The following is an 18,755-nucleotide window of genomic DNA, read 5'->3' on the forward strand; positions in this document are numbered from 1 at the left end:
GCTCTTTCTCTCTCTCTCAGTCAGATAAACAAAATCTTAAAAGAACAAGGTGGAGACACAGGGTGGGTGAAGGGATCGCACCTTGTGCATTTTGTCCACGGGCTGGGCCCTCACGATGTCACAGAAGAGCTGAAAGCCAAGCTCCTGCAGCTGGAACATGGCCAGGTAGCAGATCACTAAGGAGACAGGGCTGGTGAGCATGGGGCCGACCCTAGGGGGTCCTCCCCCCGCGCCCTCTAGCACTGGATCTTGGGGGAGTCAGCCAGAGGCCAGGGCCTGACAGGTGCACCACAGGCCCCAGGCCCCGCCACTGTCAGGGCGGCTGCTCCACCTGGCAGCCCAGGAAAATGACAGGATGACTGGATTGCAAAAATGAGGTCGTGTCACACTGGTGAGCGTGTGATGGCGTCCACCCCACTTCCACACACATTAACTCCTCTGATGAGTTCTCAGAAATGCCTGAAGGCCCCCGGGTAAAAGTAAAATCATTTTGGATTTTTGTTTGTTAATTCTGAGGGACCAAGTAGCCTCGAACCAACTGGAACTTAAACTCCCTGGGCCAGGTGAGGGCTGTCCTCGGGACTGTTGGTTACACCAACAGCTAGGTGGGCCAGCGATGCGCAGTGGAATCCAGCAGTGTCGGGAGTGTGGGTGGGGCCCAGGAGCCAGCTCCAGACCTGACCTCCGGCCACCAAGCTCAGCCCCCCAGCACCCCTCAGTCCCCATGCCCTGTCCCCCGGGACAGGAGCCCTGTGCTCTTCAGTAGGCCCGGAGTCTGTGTCCGTGTCTGCCAGGTGGACCCCGGCCTGTGCACTCACGGGCATCCCCAAGGACCCAATGAGTTGAAGGCCCACGGGAGACCCCAGAAAGCAGGAGTGCCGTGGAAACAACGGGAACCTGAGGAGGGTCTGTGCACTCCAACCTCCCCAGGTCATCACTGCTGCTGCGAGTCTGGGGCCCTTGTCATAAGGGCTGCAGGCCTGGCCCGCAGGGACACCTACCCTGGAAGAGGCTATAGTCGGCCCGTGGACACAACCATCCGGCCCGCACATAGAAGGCATCCACCACCACGGCCAGCAGCTTCCGGTACTCGATGCACCCAGACAGCAGCTCCAAAATGAATGCCTGCTTCTGGGGGCTCAGAGTCTAGGAGAGAAATAGCGGGAGGGGGCCACAGGCCAGGGCCAGGAGCCCCTGTGTGCAGAGTAAGAGCTCAGCCAGGGTACCGCCCCCATAGCTGTGGGCAGAGCCTCCCACCCAGTGGGTGCTCCCACCTCAGGAAGGAGGGGGCAAAGACAGAAATAAACATGGAAATGATGCATTTAAAGGAATGCCCCAAAAGGACAAATGTGTGATTTCACGAATGGGAGGTCCCTGGAGAAGTCAGACTCCCAAGACAGAAAAGCAGGATGCTGGGGGCTGGGGGCGGGGATGGGCAGCTGGGGCTTAATGGGGAAGGTTTCCGTTGGGGATGGGTGGGGATGGCTGCCGAAGGTGAAGATACTTAATGCCGATGAACCTTGTGTTTAACATGGTTAAGACGGTGAAGTCTACCTGAAAGTGTGTCTCACCACAATAAGAAAGACGAAGAAGCTCTTGTAAAGGTTAAAAAAGTAACCCCCAGAGAAATAAGAAAATGGTAAGGCAGCCTCTGGGGAACTCGTTGAGTATGCAGACCAGGCGGGAATGACCAGTAACGGGGTGTGTGTGTGTGTGTGTGTGTGTGTGGAGGGGAGGGACTGTACCCGGCGGGGGTCAAGCTGGGGAGACTGCAACATCTCCCGGTTGGTATGGTAACCGTGTTTGCATGCGCTTATTCAAAAAAGGAATTGAGGGGCGCCTGGGTGGCTCAGTGGGTTAAAGCCTCTGCCTTCGGCTCGGGTCATGATCTCAGGGTCCTGGGATCGAGGAGCCTGATTCCCTTCCTCTCTCTCTGCCTGCCTCTCTGCCTACTTGTGATCTCTGTCTGTCAAATAAATAAATAAAATCTTAAAAAAAAAAAAAAAAGGAATTGAGCTTTTGAAAATAAGAATGAAAAAGACGTCCAGGACTGCCCCCATGGCCGCACAGAGGCCTGGCATGGGGGAGGGGAGCAGGTGCTGAGGAGTCTTTCCTGCAAGCAGTCTGGGAACACGTTTTGGGCACCTTATACCACCCCCCCGCCCCGTGTCCTTCAGCCCAGCAATCACATTTCAGGACATGGAAGGGAACCATCCAAAATGCAGGAGGTACCCACACACAAGAAAAGTTCAAGGCATTTGAGAAGGAAACTTTTTCAAGCGTTTTCCCCCCATCATGTGCTTTGTTCTTCTCAGTTTGGAACGTTGGTGCTTTCTGCCTGTGTCCGGCTGGCCTCTGTCACCCGGCTCTCCCGTGCCCTAGCTGAGCCTGCTGGGATGTCAGCCTCGCACAGTTTACATGGAAAGATAAAATGTTTTCCGTCGGTGCTGGCACGTATGTTCAGCTTTTCCACTTCAGAAGGAAGAAAAATAATCCTGTATCATCCTTCAACGTATGTCCAAGCTTTTCCACTTTAGAAGAAAAAAAAATCCAGTATCGTCCTGTGCTGTGTTTAGACTAGTTCATACATGTTGTATTAAACCTGCCATGTCAATTGTAATGTGAAGATTTTGTGAGCACTATACTGCTTGGGATGCCTAAAGGTATCTGGCCATATATGAAAGAAGTGCAGGGCAAGGGGAAAGGGTAGGAGCCTACATGTCAGTGGTGGGAGTCGCTGTCTCCCGTGGGGTGGGGGTAGCAAGGCTGTCATGCCCTGATGCCCCGCAGAACTGAGAATGCTGCCCCAAGACCAGTCCTGCAGGATGAAGTCAAAGTTCAGACCAGCCCCGGACAGGTGCAAAGCACATCAAAACAAACTCACCTGCAGGGTACCTGGGTGGCTTAGTAGGTTAAAACCTCTACCTTCCGCTCAGGTCATGATCCCAGGGTCCTGGGATCAAGCCCTGCATCAGGCTCTCTGCTCAGCAGGGAGCCTGCTTCCCCCCCTCTCTCTCTGCCTGCCTCTCTGCCTACTTGTGATCTCTAACTGATAAATAAATAAAATAAAAAAGAAAGTTTTTTTGGGGGGCCAATCTATTAGATACATTTTGGTATCTCGTTGTTTTAATTTGAATGTTTTTCTTGTCAGTGAAATTTTCCTGTTTACCGGACATTTATTTGTAGTTCTGTAAACTACCAATTTACATTCTTGGCTAAGTTTTTATTGGGACAATATTTTTCTTAATCATTTTTATGAGCTCTTTATTTTTTTAAAGGATTTTATTTGAGAGAGAGGGAGGGAGAGGGAGGACAAGCAGGGGGAGGGGCAGAGGGAGAAGCAGGTTCTTTGTTGAACAGGGAGCCTGATGCAGGACTCAATCTCAGGAGCCTGGGATCATGACCTGAGCCAAAGGCAGGCAGACGCTTAACAACTGAGCCACCCAGGCACCCCATGAGTTCTTTATATAGTGAGGCAAAAAATGTGCACGTTATTATGATAGTTATTTTTCCGAGTTTGTAATTTGTCCTTTAACTTTATTTTTTTATTTTTTTTTAAAGATTTTATTTATTTATTTGACAGACAGAGATCACAAGTAGGCAGAGAGGCAGGCAGAGAGAGAGGAGGAAGCAGGCTCCCTGCTCAGCAGAGAGCCTGATGCGGGGCTCGATCCCAGGACCCTGAGATCATGACCTGAGCCGAAGGCAGAGGCTTTAACCCACTGAGCCACCCAGGCGCCCCAGTCCTTTAACTTTATATAAAGTATTTTTTGGCACACAGAGCACACAGAGGTTTCTCTTTTCTTGGGTGGGGGGAGGGTCAAATCTGTATTTTCCTTCAAGGTTTCTTCCTGTTTTCATTCTAAGAAAACAGAAATGAGACAGCCTGAGGGCTCCTGGACAAGCCACAGAACCTTGGAGAGTCTGTGTCCCCACAGGTGTGGGTGGGACATCTGGTTGTTGTTTTGGCAGACAGTGTCATTCCCACTGGTACCACGGGGGCTGGAAGCCCAGGGACCATGTTCTTCAGGGGGCTCTGCGCCCAAGTTTGGTGCCCTTACAGGAGGGACAGCATGGCAAGGGAGACAACATGTCTCTTCCTGCCCCATTGGAGGTGACGAAGCCCCAGGCTGCTCCAGACTGGAGCTCTGAGCTTGAGCACCACCACACTAAATCCCTGGCCCCTCTCAGTGCCTGGACAGGCCCCTGGCAGCAACATTCTCACACTCATAGTTCCTGTTGGCAGCCTGGCTCATGGGCTCCGTTGCAGGCTCCTTGTCTCAGGGCCCATCCCTCCTGCCCAGTTTCTTCACTGTCTGCACGCAGCCCCTGAGGCCCTTCACCCAGCCAGCCCTCCCTGGACTCCAAAAAGCTCTGTCTGCTCCTGGTCCTCCCCTCACTTGTCTGTGACCATGCAGGAGGATGGTTTCCTGGGCTTTGCCCAAATCTGCCCCTTCCCAGCCTTCCCAACCAAACACTCTCAGCTGTTCAGAAGAAACCCCCGATGGCTCCCTCTGCTCCCACCCAGTGCCTCAAGGGCGGCTAAGGGAGCCAAGCTGCTTTCTGGCTTCTCCTCTTGCTTGTCCTCTATTTCCAATCTGGCCACCAAGCAATTCTTTTAAAATGGAAGTGACATCGTGTCTGTCCCTCTTTAGAACCTTCCAGAAGGAGTCCTTATCGTAGCCAGTGAGGCTTCCTCTGAGTCCATACCCAACCCTGGCCCCACTCTAGCCACACTGACCTCCCTCTGCTTCTCCAGCATGTAGCATGTCCCCTCAGGGCCTTCGCACTGGCTGTTCCCTCTGCCTGCAATGCTCCTCCTTGCACACTTGCTCCTTCACTCCCAGCAGGAGTGCTCAGGTACTACCTGACCTGGAAGGTGTCCCAGACCCCACCACAGTAAGATGTCAGCAAGCCCCCTTGCCCCTGCGTATACTGGCAGTTGATCGCCTGTCCCTGTGAGAATGTCACCCCGGTGCTCCTGAGAGCGGGAACACAACGTCCTGTCTTTGTGGGCCATGGTAGGGACCCAGAGACCTCGCTGAGCACGGGCTGGTGCAGAGCCGAGTCTCCATCCAGTCAGGCTTCTGCGTCAGTTTCCTTGCATGGTCCCCTGACCCCTGGGCTGTGCCCACACTGGGCATTCATTGCCCGAGAAAGCCCGAGGAAGCCCGGGGCAGCCCCGCAGGCAGGCAGGAGAGCAGTGAGTCAGCGGGGCTGGAGTGAGGCTGATGACTCTGCAGGACGCCTGCTTCTGAGGCTCAGACAACAGTGACTCTGCTTCTCATTCATTACATCTGCATTTGGGAAGCGGGAGTCTGCATTTTTAATAAGGTCAGAGCCTCGAGCCTGTGCCTGGAAGCCCTCATGCCATCAGTCCCCAGGCAAGGAGGTCAGGCAGGGCTGCACGGGGCCCAGGGGTCCTGGAAGATGCAAAGCCAAGCAGTAAATGACACCCTGGCCCATGGGCTAGGCTGGGTCCAGGGCCAGGTCCTTGCCCCCAGGGAACCCAGCTGGTCACAGAGGGGAGACTGAGGCCTGGTGGGGTAACATGGGTCAGAGGCGGCTGAGCTCGAGACCAGGTCCTTCTGGCTGGGCTGGCAGAGGGTTGCTGGGGCTTGGTTGGCTGGGCTGACCGGGCTTTTCCTGAAAGGAGGTAGGGCCAGGCTGAGTTGCAGGGAGGGCCCCAGTACCAGAGCTTAGCCTTAACCCCAAGCTAGCCTTGGTCACAGAACCTAGAGGGTGGTGGCCATCCAGGAGACACAGTGTTGTGATACCATTTTAGGCCTTGGTCCAAGTCCATGGCCCCCGGCTGGCCCCCAGGGAGGTCAGCAAGCCCTTGGATAAGAGTTTCATGGACAGTCCTGGGAAGGGACCAGGCCTGGGGGGCAGAGGACCCAGAGGCCTGCAAGCCGGCTCATGTTCCACCATCACCAGCTGCTTTCTGCAGGAGTTCCCAGACCAGCTTGCCTGCCGGCACCACAGAGTTAGGGCAGGGCGAGACCAGGGTCCAGGGCAGGAAAGGGGCCTGGGTGCGGATTTCAGCATGTGGCAGAATACCTAGGAGCACTGGTCATCAGTGATGCCAAGACTGAAGTCAGGGAGAAGAGCAGAGAGAGAACGTTGGGGCTGCCAGATGTTGGCACAACCCCTCCTCCCTTTCTGCTGTCCAATAGAAGAATGCTATCTCATTGTGCATGGTGAGCTCGGCCAAAATTTTTTCCAGCCCCCTGCTGATGGAGCCATGTAAAAAAGGGCTTTAATCAATGAGATTTAATGGCAGATTGCTGGGTGTAGCCTCTAAGAAGGCTCTTAGAAAGTTAGGCAGATTCACCTGGCACCTGCCTTGTGCTGTTTACCTTTCCCCTCTTACCTGGGATATAGATGCAATGCTGGAGGCAGGGCAGCTGTTTTGCGACTGCAAGATAGAGGTACATTCTAAGGAGCGCCAAGCAGAGAGGAAGGAGAATGCATTCCTAATGGCACCAGGGAGCCACTGAGCCCACCCTAGACCGCCTGTCTGCAGATTGCTTCCTACGTGAGCAAAGATACCTCTAATTTCTTCAAGCCATTGCTTTCCAGGATTTTCTCATAGTCAAACACTGTTCCCCAAAAGATACATGTTCAAGCAGATAGCTTGATAGACACAGAAACACGTACTGTTTCAAAACTAAAATAAGAGAAATGTTGATTAGAACTACCCCAAGCGCCCTTTCCCACCTATTTGGCAACGATGAAACCAGCTGCCAGCGCAGTGTGTAAGCCAGGCTGGAGGGGAACAGACACTCCCTGCCTGCCGAGGACACGGTCAGCTGGCTGTGTCTAGAATGCCCACCAGGGCCCTCTCTCTCTCATGGAGAAGCTGCCTCTTCTCGGACATGACCCCAGCTGCAGAGGCCCAGCACACCCGTCAGCCCCGTGGTGCTTCTCACCCTGAAATACCAGAAATGACCTCCAAGCCCATCGGCCGGATATGGCTGCGTGATGGTCATAGCCAGCAGGAGGACGTTCTTGCATCCAGACACAGAACAAGCTCTTGGGGAAGCTTCAGGGCCAACGGCCAAGTGCAGGACTGTGTGACCAGGGGCTACCAACAGCTAAAACTGTCCGAACATTTTATACAAAAGTGATATTGTTTTTATATGTAAAAGATACTATGTAGATGTAGTTTTTGATACATGCAGTGTCTCTGCGAGAGAGGCCTTCATAGCCTCTGGAAGGAACTGCAGGATACTGGTCTCTGCTTGTCTCCTAGGAGGGCCGGTGGGGGAGGGAGAACCCTCCCCCACCAATGGACACAATTATGGACATTTTGGATTTTGGATATTTGATGTCAATAAACGAGGCACTGAAACTCAAACAAAAATGATTTCCTGAGCCCAGGCCTCCTGTGAAGCTACCGACCAGAAGAACGAGAATGGCGTTCTGGGATGTGGCCTCTGACACCTGCTGCCTCCCAGACAAGGCCACGGCTGGTGATTTCAGGCCCCTGGTCCCTGGCCCCTGCCTTCCCTCCTACCTTCCTGCATAAGACCTCTCCCCTGCCCCTTGCTACCCTCCCCAGCACCTCTCTCCCTGGCTGGGGGGGCTGGGATGGGTGCTCAGCTGGGCCTCTCCCTGCCCCACCTCACCCCTGCACTGTCGGACTGAACAGCTGTCCAGTGCCTCTATTGCCAGCCCTGTGCTGACCTTTCTCTTCTCCTGCTCAGGACTCACCTGCCTGCCTGTCCTTGCCCACCAGCTGCCATGATGGCCCCGGGGTCCAAGCTTCTATGCACTCAGACCTCAATGGGCCACCGTGCCCACATAGCACCTGCCACAGGTCAGGATTCCTCTGTCCCTGGCTCATGCAGACCCCTCTGCCCGGAAGATCCCCATTCTCCGCAACCTCCCACCCCTCAGGCGCTCACTCTCAAAGCCAGACCCTTGTTGGAGGCTGCTGAGACCTCATGGGCTCTGCGGAGGCCCCACACTGTCTGCTCTGCCCAGCACGCCCCCAACTGTGTCCCGCAGGTCCAGGTTGACTCTCCGGAGTTTCCTATGCCCACCTGTCCAGACTGGTGGCCCAGCCATTGTGCTGGCTGGCCATGAGGGGTTCTGGGAGTGCGCAGGAGGGGACGGAATAGCCCAAGTCAGGACCCAGAGAGTACCGCCCTCCAGCATCCATCCCCCATAGGAAATTCTCAAGTCCACCCACCATTGTGGTGCTCTAATGATGCCTGTTCCCAAGTGACATTAACTGTGGAGGAGTCAGAGCTGGGAGCACGGGGCGGGGCAGAGGGTAGAGGGAGGAGCCCCTCCTCATTCCCATCCCACCCTGAGGGCCTGGTGCACAGGTCCAGGGAGCACAGAACAGGCTTTCTGGCCAGTGCAGGACGCCTGCTGGCAGCATGCCTGGTTGCTGGCAACATCACCCTCATCCCCACCTGTCCCTGCTTCCCTTCTCCAGCTCCATCCAGTTCCTCCATATCGCTCTCAGGCCACTCTGGAGACTGGCGCCTGGAGAGGCTCAGCCCCATGTCTTAGCACGACACGTCTGAAGCGGTGACGGATCCCTGTGTGATCTACAGATCAATCTGCAGAGAGGAAGTCAGTGCACCCTTCCCCCAGTCCACAAGTCCCTGGACCTTTCCCCACACTTCCAGCCAGGCTCCATCTGACCACCTCAGGTGCGCTCCTCTCCACCTGGTCCCCAGAGCCCAGCATTCCGGCAGCCACCCTGAGTGTGCCAACCTGGCCCCTCTGTCATTGGCATCCCTCAGCAGTCTCCCTGTCTGTGCAAATGTCCTGGGGCTGTTTAACAAATTGCCACCCACTTTGCAGCTGAAAACAATAGGAATGACAGAATTCCAAAAGTGAGATGTTGGGAGGTCGGTCCCTTCTTGGGGACCAGAGGGAGAGTCCATGCCGTGTTTCTCCCCTGCTATGGGTGGTTTCAACCGTCCCAGTATCCATAGCTCATAGATGTATCACTAAACTCTGCCTCTGAGGTTACATGGACTTCTTCCTTGTGTCTCTGCGTCTGTGCCCAGATTTCTTTCTTCTTACAAGGATGCTAGTCACTGGATTTGGGGCTCACCCTGAATCAAGGATGATCTTATCTCAAGATTCTTTTTTTTTTTTTTTTTGACAGAAATCACAACTAGGCAGAGAGGCAGGCAGAGAGAGAGGAGGAAGCAGGCTCCCCGCAGAGCAGAGAGCCTGATGTGGGGCTCGATCCCAGGACCCTGAGATCATGACCTGAGCCGAAGGCAGAGGCTTTAACCCACTGAGCCACCCAGGCGCCCCTTATCTCAAGATTCTTAATGATATCTGTAAAGACAGTGTTTCTCAGTGAGGTCACATTCACAGGTAACCAGTGGTTAGGACTGCAACTTATCTTTTTTGAACCAAGAAACCTGCCCTTCTCTGGACTGCCGGCCCGTTTACATGCCAGGTCATTCTCTGTCAGGTGGCAGTCTTGAGTCTTCGTCCAACAAAAGCAGCAGATCGCACCAATTTTCTGACAGCTAGAGACAAGAGTGTGTTGTCCCAGCTGCCTGGACTCAAGGTGGACATTTGAAAGGATCTGGGGGGCCCAGCTGCCTCTCTGCCCGGTGTGAGCATCGGTGCCCATCGCAGAGATCCCAGGCAGCTCTCTGGGGCACGGACGCCATGCTGATCTCCCTCCCCACAGACACGCACACAGAGTGGGGTGGGGGGCATTACGTGGGGCTTGCCCATAATAATCTGTTTGTTGTGGGGAAAAATGCCACACACTATTTGTTGTAACAAACCCAACTTTCTGTAATGGTTGTTATTTAGAAATAAAGACAGTAACTCTACTGTTTGTGGAGTGGGGGAAAGTTTTGGAGGGGCGCAGGCAGGGGAGCTTCGGACACAGCAGGGACACCAAGAAGCCTTCTCAGAAGTGAAAGGTGAGACCTTCAAGGGAGGTCTTCCTTTTAGAAAAGAAGACTAACAGCAGTCATGGCTGCTGGGAAAGACCCGTGGCAGGCAGAGGCTCAGCCGTGCCCTGGAGCAGCCCAAGGGGCCAGGCTGCAAGCAAGTACTAGGGAGGCCAGTTCCTCCCGGGGCCAGAGCATTGTGGCCTGGCCACCTCCCTACCACATCTAGGCTCTCAGGGCAAGAGCTCGAAAGAGGGGTGCAGGGGTCTGGGGGAGGAGTGTTCCCCAAGCCCTGCCTGGTCCTCTCCTGAGTGACACTGGGAACAGGCCCTGGGTCAGCTGAGTCCCAAGGCCTCTGAGAGGCTCTGGGTGCTGGAACCCCTCCAGCCTTTTTGTGTGCGTACCGCCCAGGGCTCCCGACCCTTCAGCTGTCAGTACCCGCCCACCCCGTCCTGCCTCTGTGTTTTCAGGCTGCCATACCAGAGGCAGCCCATGAAGGAGGAGAATCCCCCACCATACCCCAAGGGAAAGGGAGTCCGTCTGTGGCCTGGGGCCCGGCAAATGCTGCAGCTGAGCAGGTGGGGGTGGTGGAGGCGGGGCCTGGTCACAGCTGTCCCCCAGGGAGTGGGTGCTGAATAGCTCCCAAGGGCCCTGGTAAAGCAATCGGAGGCAAACTCGCGGAAGAAGTTTGTGGCGTTCACACCACAGCCCAGCCCACCTTCAAGCCGCTGTAGGTGCAGCTGTTCTCGATGCTGGATGGTGATGGCGGGTGGCGGGTGGTGGGCTATCCCACAGATTTTCCAATGGGACCCATGTTCCCAAAGTCCTGAAGGCAGGTCCCCCGCAACGCCACTCCTGCTCCCTGGGCTCTGCCCTTGACAGATGGCCGGCGGACACAAGGCCAGAGACCTCGATCCCAGCGAGGCCTCTGAGGGCTGCTGAGGGGGCAGGAGGGGCTAGAGCCATACTGCTCCCATCCTGGGATCCCGCTGAGTGGTCTCTGTACATGTTGGAAATGGGGGTGGCCTGCAGTTGGGGCAGAAAAGGACAGGGACCATCCTGGGGCATGGGGACAGAGCTGAGTTGCCAAGGGGAATGTCCCTTGTTTCTTCCAGGTGTGGGTCACAAGAGGAAGGAGCACGGGGCGGAGGGGGGAGGTGCTTCTTTGGGCCTCGCTGCTCTGTGGGAGGCCAGTCAGCCCACTCGCTGTCTGTGGAGAGCTGCCCCAGAAAGGACTCCACTCTCCGGAGTGGTGGCCCATTCAAGCTGACTCTTCCCTATTTTTGGTTTGGGATGGTACTGTGCAGGCATGTCCTGAGTTGTGGTGGCCTTATTTCTTTTCACAAGACTGGGGTGACATTCTGATCGCCAAGAGTGCCTCTTGAGGTCACACATGGTGACCCACCCCTGAAGGGTCACCATTGTGACCTATAGTGACACTGAGCACACCCAGGAGCTGTGCCCAAAGCCTCTCCCCAGGTCGGAAGGGAAGCAGCTGTGAGGAAGGAATTTGATATCGTTTTGCTAGAAAGTAACTAGCTACGTGACAGGTGTCATGGGCACGCCTCCCAGCAAGCCCCAAGCTGCCCTCTGGCCCTACCTGTAGGGCTGTGGACGTTGCCTCCAGGAACTGCTCAGGACTGTCCTTCTCAGGCTGAAATTTGTTCAATTGCTCAATGACAGTTTCAATGCATTTTCCATAGTAGGCCATCTTCCCAGGGCAGGACCCTAAAAGCAAACCACTCCAGGTCACACGCTCCACAGCCTCAGCAGGTGGCAAAGGCAGCCACAGACCCCTTATCCACAGATGGCCATCCCTGGGGAGCCTGGGGCCTCTCACAGTGAGGCATGTTAGAGGGAAAGAGGGACTCCAGCTGGGTGATCTCAGCCCACTTCCGGGACTCCGTCCCTGCAGGCCTCTGCTACTCGCAGGGGCCAGGCTGGCCTTGGGGAGCCCTCACCCACAGCCCCTGGAGGCTCCCAGGCACCCCACATGGCCCCAAGGCCTACAACTGTGCAAAGGCAAGGATGAGCCCTGGGAGTTGGGGGAGCTCTGAACATCTCTCAGCTCAGGTGGGGTTCAGTGACTATCTAGGCAGCAGGCCTTGCCCAGAGGGGTGGGTAACCTAATCCCAAAAGACTGGAGCAAAAAGAGTCCTCCGGTCACCAGAGTAAACACCCCCATTTTAAAGACGAAGGACCTAAAACCTAGAGAGAATGCACAGTTGGTAAGTAGCCAGACCTGGTATGGGCACTGAACATTCCAGAAACATACTACCTCCAGGAGACCGGTTTGCCCAGAGACCCTCTCTGGGAGACCTTGGAGAAGCTGTTTGGGGTGGGGCTGGGCCCCTAGGAACCAGTTCTAACAGGTAACTCCCAAATTGTCCTTGGAGAGGGGTAGACAGGCCCAGCAGGGGCTCCCTCCCCACCCGCCGCCCCCCTCCTGGTCTTCCTAGGCACCTGCTGTTGGCAGAGCCAGGCTGCTAGTGCCCTGGGGACCATGGAAGCACCTCTCTTTCACCCCCAACAACTTGGGATGGCTCTAGATAGCAGACCCCAGCCAAGGCCCCCCAGGGAAGACAGGGCAGAAAAGCAAACTGTCACTAGGGTCCCCAGGGAGACGGCCTATCTCAGCTGATGTGGCCACTGGCTGAGTCTCCCAGCGCTTTAAGGAGAGTGAGGACCAAATACCACTGGACGCCTCAGAGAACCTCTGACACGAAACACTGAAGCAAGCCAGCGAGAGGAGGAGCAGAGTTCAAGCCCAGACTCAAGCACACTCCCTCCCAAAGACAAGCCATATGGGATCCGAGTAGGAGGAACCATGGCGGAAAACCCAGTTCTTGCAAATGAAAATATGGCAGCAGAACTAAGATGTAAATACAAGGGGTAGAAGGTAAAGTTGAGAAAATCTCCCAGAGAGCAAAAAAAAAAATGAAGTCCAGGGGCCCTTGAGGGCTCAGTCGGTTAAGCCTCTGCCTTTGGTTCTGGTCATTATCCTGGGGTCCTGGGATTGAGCCCCATGTTGGGCTCCCTGCTCTGCAGGGTGTCTGCTTTTCCCTCTGCCTTTCCCCCACACTTGTGCATTCCCTCGCTCTCTCTAATGAATAAAAAAATCTTTTTTCTTTTTAAAGATTTTATTTATTTATTTGACAGACAGAGATCATAAGTAGGCAGAGAGGCAGGCAGAGGGGGAGGGGAGAGCAGTCCCCTGCTGAGCAGAGAGCCCGATGTGGGGCTCGATCTCAGGACCCTAAGATCATGACCTGAGCCGAAGACAGAGGTTTAACCCACTGAGCCACCCAGGTGCCCTTGAATAAACAAATTCTTAAGAAAAAAAAAGATGAAGATACAGAAAGTAGGAGAAAACCACACAGAAAACCAGAGAACCTCTCCAAAAAGTCCAAGTGCCAATTAACAGGCACTCCAGAAAAAGAAGAGGGGGAATCAGGAGAAAAGATGTTCCAGAAAGGAAGGATGGGTTGGTTTCCTGGTAGACGGGGCTCCCAAGTGCCTTTTGTCACTGAGGGAGAGAGCAGGTGGCCTCGGAAGGGACAGGAATTTGGAGTGGCCTCAGATTCCCCAGGAGGGAATCCATCTCTGACCTGGACAGAAGGATGGCATGTGCAGACAGGGAAGGCCCCACACCCTTCCCTGTAGGGGCAGACAGGGGACCAGAAAGCAAGAGAATTTCTAGGAAGGTAACAGCTGGTGGCAGGCCAAGGACATCAGAACCCAGCACACGGGGTTCCAACAGGAGCCCTTCACCTGGCACGGTTCTGAGTGGGTTTTACCGAGTGCTCAGGGAAAGAGGCTTCGACACTGCCCTGGTCAAGGTCAGGACCAGTCTGCATCCTCTCCCATCTGCTGGCTGCATCCCTAGGCCCCTGTACCACCCAGCCCTGCAGGCCTGACCTGGGGCTGTCCCCTCAGGGGCTGCTCCTGGGCCCAGCCCTAGCTTTGCAGGGACTGAAGCCAGCAGGACCCTCTCTTGTATGTGACTAGTAAAGTCCTCTTGAAACAGAGAAATGCACTGAGACCAGCCAATGGTCCTACAGAAACCAGGGCAAACTGACGAAGGTAACGGCCAAGACCTGTGGGGAACTCTGGTGTGACACAGCTCTATTTCTACAACTGGTCTTGCCCCAAAGAGCACACGAGTGATCAGTACCAAGGGAGCAAGCTCTGGACATGACCCGAAGGAATCTCTGAGCCAAAGGTGGCTCTGAGGGGCATGTAGCCAGTTCCTTTTCTTGGTGTGGGGCCTGGACTCTAGGGAAGGGGTCTGCCCAGGTCCCGGCTCTGAGGGACCCCTCCCTGGGGTATGGCTTGCAGTGACAGGCCTCAGGGGCCATGAAGGAAACACTGACTCTGGTAAAGTCCTGGAAGAGATTTATTTCCACCATTTGCAATCTTTGCCCTAGCAAGATTGGGTTTTTCTCCGCCTAATGCAGCTGATGGACCCAGGAACACCTTATTTTATTAAGTAGGTTCTGTGCCCAGTGTGGGGGAAAGGCAGGAGGACCCAAGGTCCCTGGTAGATCAGACAGGGGTGGTGTTACCCTCTGAGGGGAGGGAGGTTTAGGGAGGAGTGGTTTCAGGTCAGGGGAGTCTCCTGCCACTAACAGCCATCATGAACAAATCCCTCCAAGTTCTCAGTTCCTGGGGGAACCTTCCTAGCCTAGGATCCCAGACCCTGAGCCCTCTTCCTGCTTCCCCTGCTTTACCCTAGCTCTGTCCACCCAGGCTTCTCACTGGCTCCCACACTCCTGACATGTATCTCCCGAAACTTGAACACTCTTTGTCCTCTCCCTGGTGAGCTCCTAGGCATCCCAACAATACTGGGTGAAAACACAGCCCCTGTGGAGGCTGGCTTCCTCCTCCCCCAGCTTGTCCTTTCTCTGTGCCTTCTCTGAACTCGTCCGAACTTGTGTGACGCCCCCGTGAGCAGCTGGAGCAGGACCATGCTTTCCCACCTCTAAGTCCTGGCCCTTACCGGAGCTGGTCCCCAGTCAGTGCCTCAGCTGTATCTGTGGGGTGAACGACGGGGCGCAAAAGGGTGCCAGAAGGTCCAGTACCCTAACCAGTACTCATAGTTTAAATCAGAAAGATGGCTTTGACACCCAGAGGTAGATCTCCCCAAAGATTATATTAGTGCTTTTTTAAACCTGTGCTCCCACAGATCCTATAGTTCAAGAGAGTTCAGTTTTATTGTTTCATTTAAATGGAGGATAACAGATATGACAAGATTTACTAAGCAAGTAGATGTGGATGAAAACAAACCCTTTGTGGAGTTGGGGACTGAGCCTCTCTGCCTGACTCGCGAGAACATCTCAGGGGGAGCCATTCCTGGGTGAAAGAGGCACCATGCCAACATAATAAAGGCAAATAACATTCACATATTCCAGAGCTCACAAGGAAATGAGTGCAACAAGTAAAAAGTCCGTCTTTATAGAAACAATGTTAAGTATGCAGTTTCTTTTATCCCTTCTCCTGGCTGTCACTTGGGGGCGCTGCCCCTGGACAGGGGTCTGGCCCTTGACCCTACCATCCTGCCTCTGCTCTGAACACAGTTCTGCCTGGACAACAGTCAGAAAAGGGCTCCTTCTCTCCAGCAGCTGATGTGGGTGGTCTGCATGCAGGGGAGCTGCTCCAGGGTGGATGACTTCCCTGCCCTCCCTCCTGTCCTGGAGCTGGAACATTCCAGAGAAAGCATGCTCTGAGGGGCCCTTTGGTGAGGACACAAGTCCACGAAGAGCAAGGGAACCACCCAAGCTGTCCCCCAAAACCAGAGCAGGCCTGGATAGAACAAACTGGAAGCTATGACGGCATGAGCCAGGTGGTGGTGGCAGAATGGAGTCTGTGGGGGGTTGTGGGGAGGAGAGAGGGGTCCCTGGCTAACTGTCAGGCCCAGGGCTCTTGGGCCAGGGGATCTGCACCCTCACCCCAGCAAGGAGCCACTGCACCAAGAAGGTGGACATCAGGAAAAGAGACCTTGGAGTTTTGCGTTCTCACTGAAGTTGGTCTATGAGCTTAGGCAATATGATCACATGATCATATGATCTGGGTGGGAGACAGGTAGTAAAGTCATCTGATTCTGATACATGCTCTTAGCTCCTCGGCTTTGTTTTAATGGGGGCAAAACCAGAGGTGTGGGAAGTGGCATTTATTTTATTTTTTATTTTTTTAAAAGATTTTATTTATTTATTTGACAGAGAGAGATCACAAGTAGATAGAGAGGCAGGCAGAGAGAGAGAGAGGGAAGCAGGCTCCCTGCTGAGCAGAGAGCCCGATGTGGGACTCGATCCCAGGACCCTGAGATCATGACCTGAGCCGAAGGCAGCAGCTTAACCCACTGAGCCACCCAGGCGCCCTGGGAAGTGGCATTTAATTCTCAAGATTTAACTCCACTAATCAAGACTTGACTGTCTCATATTTAAGGAAACTTTAAAGGTGGGCTGGACCAAAACTTCTCTTTTCTTAGCAAATCCTTTATAGAAAGAAATGAGACTACAGGAGGTTTAAATTCCATCAGACACAAACCAGTTCAACAATCTCAGCCACTAGAGAGCCTTCATTTCCATAGATACCAAATGTGCATTAATTCATATATATTCTTTCCCTGGCTTTTGAGCCTGAGTAAAATTCTCTGAAGGATTTTTGCCAAGTCATGCTCTGAAGGCTTGTGCTCCAAGTATAGACCCCCACGGCAGGTTTTGCTGTTTGCTTTTTAATCTCCAGTCCCCCTTTCCTCCTGAGTAACACAGCACCAAGGTTTAGTTGGGTTTATTGGTGCCCAGCTGGAAGATGACATTCTCCCGCCTCTGTGGCAGCTGGGTATGCCATGAAGGTGTGAGATTTCGGGAAATTCTTTCTAAAAAGGCAGAGGCACACATGCTTTTTCTCTTTCCCATCCTGCTGCCTGGACTCAGAAGTGATGGCAGGAACTTGGGCAGCCATTCTGGACTGTGAGGAAACATGTTCAAGATGGCAGAGGAGGAAGAGAGAAGAATCAAGTCCCTGATGGCTTTCTGTAGCTGCTATACCTTCCAGGATTGCCTCCCCACTAACCTCCTTTATGGAAACATGAATGATCTTATTTGGGCCACTATGATCTTGGGGGTTTTTGTTACATGTAGCTGAATCTAATGTTTAAAAATTTTTAAAAAGATGTTATTTATTTAAGAGAGAGAGAGACAGAGAACATGAGCAGGGGAAGGGCAGAGGGGGAAGCAGTTTCCCCAAGAGCAGGGAGCCCGATGTGGGGCTCGATTCCAGGATTCTGGGATCATGATCCAAGCCAAAGGCAGCCACTTAACCTACTGAGCCGCCCGGGTGCCCTTAAAAAGTTTTATTTTATTTATTTTTTTTTAAAGATTTTATTTATTTATTTGACAGAGAGAAATCACAACAAGGCAGAGAGGCAGGCAGAGAGAGAGAGAGAGGGAAGCAGGCTCCCTGCTGAGCAGAGAGCCCAATGCGGGACTCGATCCCAGGACCCTGAGATCATGACCTGAGCCGAAGGCAGCGGCTTAACCCACTGAGCCACCCAGGCGCCCCACCTTAAAAAGTTTTAAAAGATTTTTTTATTTTAGGGAGAGCGAGAGAGAGCGAGAGCGAACATGAGCAAGGAGAGGGTCAGAGAGAGAAAGAAGCAGACTCCCTACTGAGTGGGAGCCGGACACGGGGCTCTATTCCGTAACCCATAAGATCATGACCTAAGCCAAAGCCAAGAGTCAATGCTTAACCAACTGAGTCACCCAGGCACCCCTAGCTTAATCTTAAGATTAAGAACCTAATCTTAACTGACATACTCACTTCCCTGAAGCCAGCCTTCCTCCCAAGCACAGTTTCAAACTGGGAAGCATGGGGGGGAGCCTCTGCACAGCAGCAACAGTCCCAGCCTTGGAGTTGGCCAAGGAAAGAACCATAGAGAACAGGTCCTCAAGTTTCTATCACGAGTTCTCATGCTAGAAGCACTGGCTGGGGAGGAGCGGGTCTTACGGGGGAAAGATGGAGAGTCCATTTGGACATGTTGAGTTTAGGGGGACTTGTTAGACTTCCACCAGCAAAGAATAGGTAACGGGGTCTGCAGTCCCAGGGTGATGTTCAGGCTAGAGATAGAAGTTTTGGAAAGGTCAAGTGAAAATGGTTTTTTATCAGACTGTGTGACTGCAGAAAATCACCCAGGGAAGGAGTGAAGAGAAGAGCTTCCAAGGACTGAGTCCTGGAGCTCTTGTGTTAGGAGGTTGGGAAACAGAGGGGACCCCAGCCAAGAAGACCGAGAAGGAGCAACCACAGGAGGAGAGGCAGGGGGTGTGATCTGTTCCAGTCACGCAAGGTGGCGTGTTCAGGAGGCGAGCACTCGGCCGGGCTGCCTGCTGCTGACAGTTCCAGGAAGAGATGGGGATCTGATCACTGGACTTAGCAATATCGGGGTCAACGATGACTTTGATGAAGAACTTTGGAGGAGGAGTTGGGTAAAAGTCTGATCAGAGTGAAAAATCAGACCTGGAGCCCACAAGAGTGGGCTTCAAAAAGAAGATGCAGAAGAACTGAAGATAAGAGGCAACCCAGGGTGGGTGGGTAGCGGGTTTGCTCCTTAGAGGAGCAGCGATTCAGTAGTAGCTAGAGGGAGGAGGGAAGATCAACCAGGCACTCAAAAATGAACATGGCCCACCACCAGCACACAAGGAAATCTCCGAGGCGGCCTGTGCCCAGACTCATTGGCTCTCATAGACTAAAGAGCTCAGGGACCCAGAGCCATCAGAGCCCATATCCCTGGGACCGCTGATAAATAACAGGAGTCTCAGAGAGTAAGTTCTCTACCACGGGAGACATTCCTTCCATTTCCTGCACCCCAAA

At 53.8% G+C, this 18,755-nt stretch overlaps 1 protein-coding gene across 1 annotated transcript in view; it reads right to left on the minus strand.

Moving 5' to 3' along the window:
* Nucleotides 1-18,755, minus strand: part of CFAP99 (cilia and flagella associated protein 99) — a 36,663-nt gene that overhangs the window by 17,341 nt on the left and 567 nt on the right. Inside the window, 3 exon segments of the mRNA XM_045997396.1 lie at nt 82-176; nt 1,002-1,146; nt 11,488-11,615. Coding sequence (XP_045853352.1) covers nt 82-176; nt 1,002-1,146; nt 11,488-11,598 — 351 coding nt within the window. The 5' untranslated portion in view covers nt 11,599-11,615.

This window comes from Meles meles, chromosome 2 (assembly GCF_922984935.1).
Source record: "Meles meles chromosome 2, mMelMel3.1 paternal haplotype, whole genome shotgun sequence".
Lineage (NCBI taxonomy): Eukaryota > Metazoa > Chordata > Mammalia > Carnivora > Mustelidae > Meles > Meles meles.